A 13,385-nucleotide genomic window follows, 5' to 3' on the forward strand; every position below is an offset into this window, starting at 1 on the left:
AGGAAATCATATAAATTATTAATGTCTTCTTTTTATATATATATATATATATATATATATATATATATAGAAGATTGTGTGAAATCTTTCTCAAAAACAAAATCTTAATTGCATACTTCAAACCAAAATACATGCAAAGTTGATCAATCTGACAATCTTGCTTTATCATCCAATTGGTGAGCTTCTTCTTTAACCAAGGTTCCATCACACCCACTGACTGTGTCTTATCATCAGTTTTCGAGCGTCAGGTGATACCACAATGGAGGTGCCTTTGTCGATTGAGATTACAGTGGCTAGACCTACTGGCAGGAGGCAGAGTCCTTTGTTCTGAAGGAACTTCTTTAACCAAGGTTCCATCACAACCACTGACTGTGGAACTGTATCTTATCATCAATTTTCGAGCGTCAGGTGATACCACAATGGAGGTGCCTTTGTCGATTGAGATTACAGTGGCTAGACCTACTGGCAAGAGGCAGAGTCCTTTGTTCTGAAGGAGCTTCTTTAACCAAGGTTCCATCACACCCATTGATTGTGGAACTGTATCTTATCATCAGTTTTCGAGCGTCAGGTGATACCGCAGTGGAGGTGCCTTTGTCGATTGAGATTGCAGTGGCTAGACCTACTAGCAGGAGGCAAAGTCCTTTGTTCTGAAGGAGTTGCATAGCACTGGTGACATTAGTTTCCATGAGCTTCATAACTTCTTGCTCAAAGGCTATGCTATCATCTGAACCTAAGATGTCTGCACCACCTTGCCCTTCAGACGATGATAAGAGCAGACTGTTGGAAACCTATGGAATTGATTAAAAAAAAGTTGAACAAAAACAAGAAGTATACAATGAAGATGATCTGAGGAGATCAATGTAACAGAATGACCAGATGTACGTAGTTGCTTAGTACTAAATATACAAATTTCAAATTGAATGTCTCTCATGTGTTTGTGTCTTAATTTATTTTTTTGTTCTTGTCCATGATGTGCCTTCACACTACATTGGATTTGAGATTCTTCCCCATTCAAATAATGATAACAAAGCAAAGTATCAGCACAGAATTGTGCTTACTATGTATTTGTCGTTTGATTCATAGAGACGAATTGATAAAACAATTATTTTATGGGAATGAAATAAAAATATGCATTTAATATTTCAGAGACTGGTTATTCTAGGTTTATTCTTTAATCAAACATAAGAAAACTTATTCCATTATAATTCATCTAAATGCAATAAATGGTTGTGATAGCACTACTGTAAACAAAAAGACGAGGTTCACTAGTGCAACAAAAGGATAAGAAAAACTGAGAATAGGTATGAAGCATGTTGATATCCATTCTTCAGAATGTTAAGTAAAAGTGTGGAAACTTCCACAAAGACAATGTGGACTATAATTAGAATATTGAAAAATAAATGATAGAGCACCTCAGTTTGAGATGCTGAACCAATTGAGATGACTTGGTTCAGATATTAAATAAGTTGGCTAACATACAGAATCAAATAATTTCCTAATCTAGACTAACAATGCTGCTCTACATCAAAGCCTTAGAATTAGTCCTTCATTAAATAATTGTCGGCTGTTGAGTATGTGTCAAATTTGCTGGAGCATTGAGTTGGTAAATTAATCATCTGGCCATATGAAGTTTTATCAAGACTTTTTCTTCCTTCCTTATCGGATTGCTCTCTATCCTGTACTCCTTATCTTTTTTTCCTGTTTTCTAGGGATATATATATATATATATATATATATATATATATATATATATATATATATATATATATATATATACATACGGTATATATATATATAGTTGTGAGGTGCTGTGTGTATGAGGATCAATTAGAGTTTCGCAGAAGCGATCATCTTGTACTCTCTGTTTTAACATAGTGAACTCTCTCTCTTTCCGTGGTTTTTTTTCCTCTGAAGAGGATTTTTCCACGTTAAATTCGGGTGTTATTCCAACATTGTTTGACTGCTATATGTTTTGTCTACCGTCGGATTTCTTCACAAATTGGTATCAGAGCCAAGTTCTATTATGTCGACTGTTACAAGGTTTGACATTGAGAAGTTCGATGGCAAGATCAGTTTCTCCATATGGCGAATCCAGATGAGAGCCGTTCTTACACAAAACGGGTTAAAGAAGACTCTTGAAGGCAAATCCAAGAAACCTGCTACAATGACATATGAACAATGGGAAGAATTGGATGAAAAAGCCTTATCTGCAATCCAATTGTGTTTGCCTCGTGAAGTGCTACGTGAGGTTATTCATGAAACTACTGCTGCCGGTTTGTGGTTGAAATTGGAGTCACAATATATGACCAAAAGTCTTGCTAACAAACTTCGCTTGAAAGACCGCTTGTACTCGCTTTGTATGCAAGAAGGTACTCCTATCCAATCTCACTTAGATGAGTTTAATTCTATTATTATTGATTTGGAGAACTTGGATATCAAAATTGAAGATGAGGATAAAGTAGTTTTGTTAATTGTTTCCTTGCCTAGAACATTTAAGCATTTTAAAGAGATTATGTTATATGGGAATCGTGAGACCATAAGTCTTGAGGATGTCAAATCAAATTTAATGTCTAAAGAAAAATTTGATGTTGATAGCAGTCCTGGTGAAACTGCCGAAGGCTTAATGGTTAGGGGAAGGAACTCTGAAAGAGGTAGTAGCAATCGACCTAAGTTTAGGTCCAAATCAAAAGACAGAAAAATAGATAAGGACAAATCATGTCGTTACTTCAAGAAAACAAACCATGTTATTTCAGACTGTTATAAATTGAAAAATAAGTTGGAAAGAGAAGACAAAGCCAAGGGTAAGAAAATTGAAAAAAAAACACTGAGGCTGATGTTGTTGAAAATGACTCTGATGGGGATGTTTTGCTGGCCACTGACACTGAACAAAGAGGTAAAAATGAATGGATTCTTGATTCTGGTTGTACTTATCACATGTGCCCTCATAGGGATTTTTTCTCTAGTTATGAAACCATTAATGGTGGGAATGTTTTGATGGGAAATAATGCCTCATGCAAGGTCGTCGATAAAGGTACAATTCGAATTAAAACACATGATGGTGTGATTAGAACTTTGACTGGTGTTAGACACATTCCCGAGTTGAAAAGAAATTTGATTTCTTTAGGCAGCCTTGAAGCTCATGGTTGTAAGTATTCAGCTGAAGGCGGAGTATTGAAAATTTCAAAAGGTGCTTTGGTTTTAATGAAAGCTAACCGTTCTGGTAGTTTATATGTGTTGCAAGGCTCTATCGTTGCAGGTATTGCTGACGTTGCTACACCTCCGACTCACCAAGATGAAACAAAGTTGTGGCATATGCGACTGGGCCACATGAGTGAGAAAGGCATGAATATACTATGCAAGAGAGGTCTTGTTGGAAGATACACCACCTGTAAAATTGACTTATGTGAACATTGTATTTTTGGCAAACAAAAATGAGTGAGTTTTACCAAAGGGATCCATCGAACTAAAGGCACTTTGGATTATATACATGCTGACTTATGGGGTGCTTCTCGTGTTCCATCTCATGGAGGCAGACGTTACATATTGATCATTATCGATGATTACTCCATAAAGGTTTGGGCTTATTTTCTTCGCCATAAAAATGAGGTTTTTCTTAATTTTAAAAGGTGGAAAAGTTTGGTCGAGAACCAAACTGGAAAAAAGGTAAAATGGTTGAGAACTGATAATGGTCTTGAGTTTTGTGAAGAGGACTTTAATAAGTTCTGTGAAGATGAAGGGATTGCTAGACATCACACTGTGGTAAGGACACCTCAACAGAATGGGGTTGCAGAACGGATGAATAGAACACTTATTGAGAGAGTGCGCTGCATTCTCTCTCATTCTGGGTTGGGAAAATATTTTTGGGCTGAAGCAGCATCTACCGCTTGTTATCTTGTTAATCGCTCTCCACACTCATCCATTGATGGAAAGATTCCAGAAGAAGTATGGTCAGGTAACCAAGTTGAATATTCAAATTTGAAAGTTTTCGGTTGTCTAGCATATGCTCATGTTACTGATGGAAAGTTAGATCCACGTGCTAAGAAATGTATCTTCATTGGTTATCCATCTGGGGTGAAGGGTTATCGCTTGTGGTGCCCTGATCCAAACTCTAAAAGGATCATCATTAGTAGAGATGTCACTTTTAATGAAAATGCATTTTTATCTTCTGGAATAGAATCTGTTGTTTCTTCTACTGACGCAGGCAATCAGGTCGATGCAAGCAAGAAAGTAGATTTAGAAATTCAATCAAACATTCCTAAGCCAGCACAAACTTCTTCTGCAGACACACAGTCTAGCTGTGTGCCAGTCTCTACTGATGTCATTACTGATCCTCAACAACATGATTATACCATAGCACGTGATCGTCCAAGGAGAGAAATTAGAAAGCCTATTCGGTTTGATGATGAAAGTCATTTTGTAGCTTATGCTTTGACTGTTGCACAAGAGATTGATAGGGATTTAGAACCTCGTAACTACGCGGAAGCTATATCTTGTGGCGAATCGGAAAAATGGTTATCTGCAATGCAGGAAGAAGTGGATAGCCTCCACAAAAATAATACTTGGGATCTTGTTAAACTTCCGAAAGACAAACGTGTTATCAGTTGCAAGTGGATTTATAAACTGAAGGATGACATTTCCGGAGTTGAAAATGCAAGATATAAAGCACGGTATGTTGTTAGAGGTTTTGATCAACGAGAAGGTATTGATTTTAATGAAGTCTTCTCTCCTGTTGTTCGTCATACCTCAATTCGGGTGTTGTTTGCTTTGGTTGCAATCTATGACCTCGAACTTGAACAACTCGATGTTAAGACAACTTTTCTGCATGGAGAGCTGGAAGAAGAAATTTATATTCAACAACCTGAGGGTTTTGTGGTTCAAGGAAAGGAGGACTATGTTTGTTGCTTGAAGGAATCACTTTATGGCCTTAAACAGTCGCCCAGGCAGTGGTATAAGAGGTTTGATTCATTTATGTTGAAATCTGGTTATTCCATGAGCCTACATGACAATTGTGTTTATTTTCAAAAATTCCCAGATGGATCTTTTATTTATTTGTTGCTATATGTTGATGACATGCTTGTTGCTGCACCTAACATTCTCTTGGTTAACAAGTTGAAGGCTCAGTTAAGCAGTGAGTTTGATATGAAAGACTTAGGTGCAGCCAAGTCAATTCTTGGTATGGAGATTAGGAGAGATCGTCAAGCTAGTGTATTGCGGTTACCTCAAGGGAAATACATCAAGAAAGTTATTGAAAGGTTTAACATGCAAAGTTCCAAACCTGTTAGTACTCCTATGGCTGCTCACTTCAAGCTGTCTGTGGTTCAGTGTCCTCAAACTGAGGAAGAAAAAAGGAAAATGACTAGTGTCCCTTACTCTAGTGCTATTGGAAGCCTTATGTATGCCATGGTTTGCACTAGGCCGGATTTAGCACACGTTGTTAGTCTTGTCAGCAGGTTCATGCACTGTCCTGGGAAAGAACATTGGAATGCAGTGAAGTGGATTCTCCGCTATTTGAAAAATACTGTTGATGTTGGTTTGGTGTTTGATAAGAAGTTGCATCCTCATTCAAATCAAGTAGTCGGCTATGTTGATGCTAATTATGCTGGTGATTTAGACCGGAGAAGATCACTATCTGGATATATATTTTCTTTATGTGGTTTGGTCATCAGTTGGTGTGCTTCTCTTCAGTCAATTGCAGCCTTGTCAACCACTGAAGCCGAATATGTTGCAGCGACAGAAGGTGTTAAGGAAGCTATCTGGCTTCATGGTTTGGTTACTGAGCTTGGACTAAATCAAGATATTCTTACTATATTTTGTGATAGCCAAAGCGTTATACACCTGATGAAGAATAGCATGTACCACAGTAAAACCAAGCATTTTAGTGTCAGGCAACATTTTGTTCGTGATACTATTGCAAATGGTGAAGTGGTTGTGAAGAAGATCCACACTGATGACAACCCAGCTGACATGTTAACCAAATCACTTCCCATTGCCAAGCTCCAACATTGTTTGGACTTGGTTGGTGTTCAGCACTGTTGATTGCCTTTCAGAGTTTTTGAATTGGGGGAGAGTTCATTTTTTTGAAATTTGACGCAAGGGGGAGATTTGTTGAGTATGTGTCAAATTTGCTGGAGCATTGAGTTGGTAAATTAATTAGTTCAAGAAGGAAAGTCATCTTTTTTGAACAGAGCAATTCTCGCCATCTGGCCATATGAAGTTTTATCAAGACTTTTTCTTCCTTCTTCCTTATCGGATTGCTCTCTATCCTGTACTCCTTATCTTTTTTTCCTATTTTCTAGGGATATATATATATAGTTGTGAGGTGCTGTGTGTATGACGATCAATTAGAGTTTCGCAGAAACGATCATCTTGTACTCTCTGTTTTAACATAGTGAGTCTCTCTCTTTCCGTGGTTTTTTTTCCTCTGAAGAGGATTTTTCCACGTTAAATTCGGGTGTTATTCCAACATTGTTTGACTGCTATATGTTTTGTCTACCGTCGGATTTCTTCACATCGGCAAAATTAGTTTCAGTAAAAGTGAATAATTACCTTAATATAAGAGTGCCTTTATGTGTTTTATACAGGAGATTAACAAATATGCTTCGATTAACAAATATGGTGGAATCCCACAAATTAAGTTGCAATCAAATATTCTATCCAAGAATAGGATAACACAAGAAAAGTAAGTTGCAATCACACAAATTCTATCCAAAATTAGAAATCATCCAACAAGTTCAATCCAAAATGATATTCATCCAATAAGTTTGTCTTAAATAATATCATAATTGTTCAAAAGCATATCAAATATTCAACAAATGTTACAACCTTGCTCTAATTTAACTAAACGCAATGATTATGGAGTATAATCAAACAAACAAAATACAATGAATAAACTTTGGTCCCTTTTGTAAATAATAGATTGGTCAAGGTATGACCACAATGACATATCAAAAGGATAAGCTCTCAATACATCAGTTTGAGCAAAAGTGTTTTATAATCCTGATCCGAATTATATTCATAAAGAGATGGACAATAACAAATGAATAAGTTAGGCTTTCATACCCACAATCTCTCAAACAACACCGAAGGGGTGATCAACTTGTATTTGGGAAATTCGGAGAGCATCTTATCATAGTTCACTTGGTCAAAGAGAACCACATTGTTCACCTTCTCCTTTTGCTTTCCCTTGCTCCACTTTTTCAATCCAAGTCTCAACCCATTTATGCACCACTAAAGATGAAAAAAAATTGGAAAAGTTTAAACTTTTACAATAGAAAAGGATTTACACCTTCTTCTTCTACTTACCTCCCCTAAATTTGGCTGACTTTGAAGACGAAGGCGGGGCTTTCTCCTTCTTCGATGCCTGTTTAGTGCATGAAAATGGCTAGAAAGAGGTAGGGCTTGCCTCCCCCAGATTTGGCCAGCTTTGAAGATTGAGGTGGGGCTTTCTCCTTCTTCAACACTTGTTTAGTGCATGAAAATGGCTAGACAGAGGCGAGGCTTGCCTCCCCCAAATTTGGTCGGCTACAAAGACAGAGGCAGGGATTTTTCCTTCTTCGGCGCTTGCTAGCGGAGGAGGTCGTGAGTGTGTGGCTCGGCCGCAGAGAATGGAACTAAAAGGTGAGTATCAGGATTTCAACTGCCTAAGCCAAAAATCATTCTCTTCCTTCTTCCTCCGCTCCCGCTATCATCGTAGGCTAGGTTGCATCGCCGCCACTGCTCGCTTCGCCTCAGTTGTTGCTCATTGCTCGCCCCCATTGCTTGCCAATGCTCGCCGTTGACTTCTCTCGCCACTGCTTGCAGCCACCTCCGCTCGTAGCCGCCTCCGCTTGCCGCTGCTTGCAGTCGCCTCCGCTTGCCACTGCTTGCAGTCGCCTCCACTTGCTGTTGCTCGCAATCGCCTCGGCTCGCCGTTGCTTGCAACCGTTGCTACTTGCCTCACGAACCATTGGAGAACAACTTGCGAGTCGTCGACATAAAAAAAAATGAAAAGATAATTTTGACAGAAAAATTGGTTAACCCCCGGAATTGTAAAAAACCTAAGATTGTGGAGGTAATCAAATTCCGAGGTTATAGCCCATTTGATGACGTTTTGCTGATGTGGCGGTAAAGTTGTATTACTCAGGAATTGATCATAACTTAAACCAAACAAGGTTATCGTTGATAACCTTAGACAGATAACCAAAGTAATTAACGATCACCCTAAACCAAACGCACTCTTAAAGTGATGTTGATCGAATTTAAACAATATTGACGAGGTTAGTAACTGATTTTTTAATATATAAATATTCTATATATAATATTTTTTATTAAATTTAAATAAAATAATAATTTATTTTAATATATTGTAACAATTATAATATAACTACTAGACATAATAGGTATTTCGTGATTGCTATAACATTACTAGGATAAGAGTATTTATAATAAAGAAATATAATGGATTACTTTTTTAACTTCTTAAAAAGTAAGCTTTTGACCATTGTGTTAAATTTTTATATATAAAAAAAAAATCATCTGCATAAATTTAAAATATTAATGCTTAGTGTGTGGAATGATAAAAGTCTGGAAAGTAAAAGATAGTTTAAAAGAAATATTGACAAAATCAATTCAAAAGATTTTTTTGAATAAAAAAGAAAGAAAATAACTTGTAATAGGTGCATTGATTGATAGAGTTTTCACAAGGTAAATTCTTTTTTTAAAAATTGTAATAATCTTTATAATTTATTTTTTTGAAGAGTTTTAAAATATATAATTAGTTTTAAAATTTTTAATAATTTTAAATTAAGGCCATCCAGTTGTGACATCATCTGTCTGGTTCTCTAGATAAGCTGCCTAAAAGATCCTCTAGGAGGAATAAAGAAAATTACCTAACCTCACTTTCAAATACTTATTTTTCTCAATTTGAGATAAGCTGGATTTTCATTGACATTTAATTTGGTAACTCCATTATTTTGGTTGGAACTTGTAATACTTTTTACTAGAAATAAAATTTTTGCCTTTTACTTGTTTGCAACAAGATAACTCTCACCCCGAGGCCCTCTAAAACTGTCTTATGTGATCTAAAAAGAAAGTAAATCATAGAAAATTTCATCCAAGAATCCACATAATTCAATTGCAGGTTGCACTTGTCAACTAGCACTCATCTCAACTTTGATCTCTCAACATTTGATTGTTTTCACATGTGCCAAGCTTAAAAGGTTCATGAATCCATCCCCACTTCATCAGACAGATAAGCAACCTTTTCAGCCATCAGTGACATCATTTGATTAATTAGATTATATTATAGGATGGATACTAACCAAGTAGGTGAGTTGATAACCTCAAGCTATGTAACCATGACATAATCAACTCATTATTATCTTTAACCACAATCATTAATAAAAAAAATCAGTGCTGCAAGTAAATTATTATTCTAAGAGCTACAAGAGACTAGCAGTACTTTAACAACCAAGAATTGCTAGATTCTGCTCCAAATCAGGAATCTGTCAAAATGTTAATTTAAAATCAAAAGACTATGCAGTCATCAACAGAACCAAACTGAAAGTCGAGGATGATGATGCAACTATAAGTATATTAGTATACCTGCTGATCGCACGTAATGTACAAGCCAAGTTCTATTTTTTGTTTTTAATTAACAAAAACTCGGAAGATTTTTGTTGTCACCATTAAGATCTGTAGTTTTACATAGATTTTTTTCTTTTTTTTTTTTTTTTTTTTTTCCTTTTGGAGGGTAATTTTCAGGCACTAGCCTTCGCATCTATGCTTAGGTTGGATGGCGATAGCTCATCAGATGAGAATTTGACAGCGACTGCGGATTGAAGAAAGTTTGGTCGACGAAGGTGAAATTTTTGGGTGCAAAGTTAGGCCTTTTCACCGGAGATGCTTCGGCATGGTCGATATCGAGGTGGCGGCCATGGCGCTTCAGGCTGTGCTCTGTTTTGAAGCTGGGGGAGGCTGGTCGAGGAGGGAGATGCTGCTGAACTAAGTAGTTGTTGTTGTTGTCGTGGTGGTGGTGGATGAAGGATTGGTTGGGAATCGAATTGTTGCTGCCATAGGAAGATGAGTGATCGAGCAGGCGAGAGAGGGAGGAGTAGTCGGCGGCGTCGAGGAGCTCCGAGAAGGAGTAAGATTTCGGCAGAGGGAGGGCGGTTTCCTCCTCCACGCCGGAGTCTTCCTGGTCGGCGTCCATGGCGGATTGGTGGTGGCTTCCCTTCTTGTAGATCCGGCAAAGCACCCGATCATCCAACTTAGGTAAGAATCAAAACCGTCAAAAAAGATGAAAAAGAAATTAATCGTAGAAAATAATGGATCTGGAGATTGAAACTAGCTAGGTTCATCGAAATCGATACCCTCATGGAGGAGTCCCTGTTGAGCTTCTTGGGCTTGTAGTCGTGGCTCTTGTTGTGCTCCGCCTCGGCGAGGCGGTACTCGTGCATAATCCACTCGGTCTTCACGCCTCGCGGCGGCCGGCCGCTGTAGAACACGAGGGCCTTCTTCACGCCGATGCTTTCGCTCTCGCCGCCGCCACCGCCGAAGCAGCCGCGAAGCTTATCCCTCCCGGGAAATATGGGCTTGTCGGTTCCGGTGGCCTTCCAGTATCCCGACGCCGCCGAGCGGTTGGGGCGGAAGCCGTTGGGGTACTTGCGGTCGCGGGGGGTGAAGAAGTACCACTCGCGATCGCCGAACGCCGCCATGGCTATACCAAGACAGATAGACGAAAGATGAATTTAGGGTTTGCGGGAAGGGGATTGGAGCAGTGGGAAAGACGAACCGGGGAGGTCCCAGGGATCGAACTTGTAGATATCGACGTCAGCGATGATGGAGACAGGGCAGGGGAGGGAGCTGGCTCGGTTTTTGAGGTAGTGCTGGATGAGCTCTTCGTCGGTGGGGTGGAAGCGGAAGCCCGGCGGCAACGACACCTGAGCTACGGTGGTCGACATGATTCGATAATCACTGCTCTTTCTGTTTTTGGTGGCGTGGTGTGAGCACGAAGAAGAAAGAGAAGAAGGGGAAGCAGAAAGAATTGGAATTTTTGGAGGTGGAAGAGGGCGTGGTTATATCATGGAGGAGTTTTGTCGTCTAGTCTAGTAATCAGGAATTATCAAAATATTTTTAATAGTTTAAAATTTTATTATTTTAACCAGAAAATCAAGAGAATATTTTCATCATATTAATTAAAATGAGATTTTTTTTTATCGAAATAATATTTTAAATTATGGTTGCTCGCTATATTACATTATTTTTAAATTGGAAAAGGACAAAAGTTTGGACTTCTTGAAAATTAAGGATAAATAAGATTAAAAATTAAAGTAAATTTCTCACTCAGTCATGTTTCCTTTAACTCGTCATTTATTTCTTCTATTCCTTTCTAATTCCACCCAAGTAAGCAAGCATAACTAAGTTGCTCACATGCTTGCCTACTTGAGAAGATTTACGGCCTTGAGTTAAAGAATAATTAGAAAAGAAAAAGATGATTAATCACCCTCCACTAAGCTAAACTTTTTCTTAATTTGGTGAGATTAATGGACAACACAGGCTGAGTGAAATGGATTTTCGATTAGTGCTTGTCACTAGTTCTAAACAGGGATGTGAAAGAAACGGGGGGAAAGGGATGGGGAAAGCCACAATTTTAAAAAAATAAAGGAGAGAGGGAAAAAATAGGGGATAGGATGCCTATTTAAAGTTACGGTAGTGTAGAAAAATGGTATAAGTTCACAAAAGCTGATTTAACCCATTCATAAATTATAGGAGAAAATAACCATAAAAATGACACTTTTGAAGTAAAGAGATCATACAACGCTCACATCTCATAATATTACTACAGCCTTTTCAAAGAGCTCGTGATAAAGAAAAAAAAAAGAGTTGTCTTCGTTGACGAATTAATTCCTCCTCCATAGAATAAATAACCTAAATTTAACCTCAACATCTTCCATTTATTGGGCCAAAATTTATTTGATAAGATAATCAAATTAAATCAATCTAATAAATAAATTTATTCATGATTCATACACACGGTCCTATACCATCTCAACTGGATAAAGCACTCCTCAAGCATAATAAATAAAATTTGGTTGATTACTTATATATTATATATTATGTCCGGGCCATACTTTGAATATCACTCAACTAATGAAAAGAAAGATGAAACATGATTGAGAAAGCCCTATAAGTGTAACATAGTTAGGAAAACAATTAAAAAGATCCAAGTCCAAACTTCAATAGGAATAAATATTTTTGGTTTTTGAATGTATATAAGATGCACTTCCAATTTATTTGGCAACAAAATAGTCTATCTAATCAAAAAATGATTTGAGAAAATATAAGATCAAAATATATAGCGAGGTTAGCCTGGGCGACATAGGTGTGCGACACGCGAGGGCACCTCATTGCATGGGAGGCGACTCTATTCACTAGAGGCACCTCCCATGCAGTGAGATGTCCAGACACTTCGGTCGGGCTATAAAAGTGATATATATATATACTGGGCATCACTGGGGCATCCCAACATTATTCTAATTCCTGTTTTCAATTTATTATTCTTCAGGTTCTCTGAGGGTGGTGGTCTCTCTCTTCGTTTTTCTTCCTCTGACAGTTCTAAGCAACAACAAACAATATACATTCATCACGCCACCAGTGAATCTCCCTTTGAAAGTCTTAGTGCGGGATCAATTTGGCGTCGTTTGTAGAAATCTAAATATCTTAACCGAGACAGTTAGATGGATGATCCTGGAAGGATCACAATTGTCACCTTGTCACAAGAAGACTTTGATTGAATAGTGGCTGCTGTGGCAAAAGGTGCATTGGAACAACAACAAGTGCAGCAAGTAGTGCCTCATGGACCCTTCACCTTGACTAGAATCCCTCTTATTCCCCAAGCAACGCTAGCGTAACCAACCGGTCTACCTCAAATCCCATTCAGAAATCCCGCTGGAGCCTATGCTCGGGATGCATAATCTAAATCTTTCACAGGAAATACGCCGCCTCACACCACCACCCGGGACAAAGTATTGTCGGCCAGAAAGTCAAGATAACTCTCCCTTCTACACCAGTATTCTAGAAGAACCATTACCCCGCTATTATCGATCGCCTATGATCAGCGAATATAGCGGCACAACTGATCTGGAAGACCACATGTGTAAATTTAAAAATGTCGCCCTGTTACATTAATATTAAGATGGTGTGAAGTGTCAGGTGTTCCTAATAATGCTTTTGGACTCGACTCAGAGATGGTTCAGCCTACTCTCTATGGAAAGTTCAGCCGACTCTCTATGGTTTCCATTCAATCATTTCGCGACTTCAAAATACTATTTTTGTATCATTTCACTAGCAGTCGGAGGTATCACAAAACGTCTTTGAATTTATTTGCTCTCAACCAGAAACCCAAG

General features: G+C 38.1%; 1 protein-coding gene across 1 annotated transcript; it reads right to left on the minus strand.

Moving 5' to 3' along the window:
• Nucleotides 1-9,551: 9,551 nt before the first annotated feature.
• On the minus strand, nt 9,552-11,031 carry LOC121992338 (NAC domain-containing protein 2-like). Its single transcript, XM_042546634.1, has 3 exons — nt 10,772-11,031; nt 10,350-10,696; nt 9,552-10,246 (listed from the first exon to the last, which is right to left on the minus strand). Exons 1-3 carry the CDS (start codon nt 10,938-10,940, stop codon nt 9,764-9,766), a joined length of 999 nt encoding a protein of 332 aa, XP_042402568.1. The 5' UTR covers nt 10,941-11,031; the 3' UTR covers nt 9,552-9,763.
• Between the last annotated feature and the right edge of the window lie 2,354 nt (nt 11,032-13,385).

The sequence above is a fragment of the Zingiber officinale genome, chromosome 6B, assembly GCF_018446385.1.
Source record: "Zingiber officinale cultivar Zhangliang chromosome 6B, Zo_v1.1, whole genome shotgun sequence".
NCBI lineage: Eukaryota > Viridiplantae > Streptophyta > Magnoliopsida > Zingiberales > Zingiberaceae > Zingiber > Zingiber officinale.

Excerpts from the sequence above, each read along its gene's own strand:
- LOC121992338 (XM_042546634.1), bottom strand. The coding sequence starts at position 10,940 with ATGTCGACCACCGTAGCTCAGGTGTCGTTGCCGCCGGGCTTCCGCTTC. Across the intron at positions 10,697-10,771 it reads CGATCCCTGGGACCTCCCCG|CCATGGCGGCGTTCGGCGAT; the intron begins GTTCGTCTTTCC and ends GTCTTGGTATAG. Across the intron at positions 10,247-10,349 it reads ACAGGGACTCCTCCATGAGG|TTGGATGATCGGGTGCTTTG; the intron begins GTATCGATTTCG and ends TTCTTACCTAAG.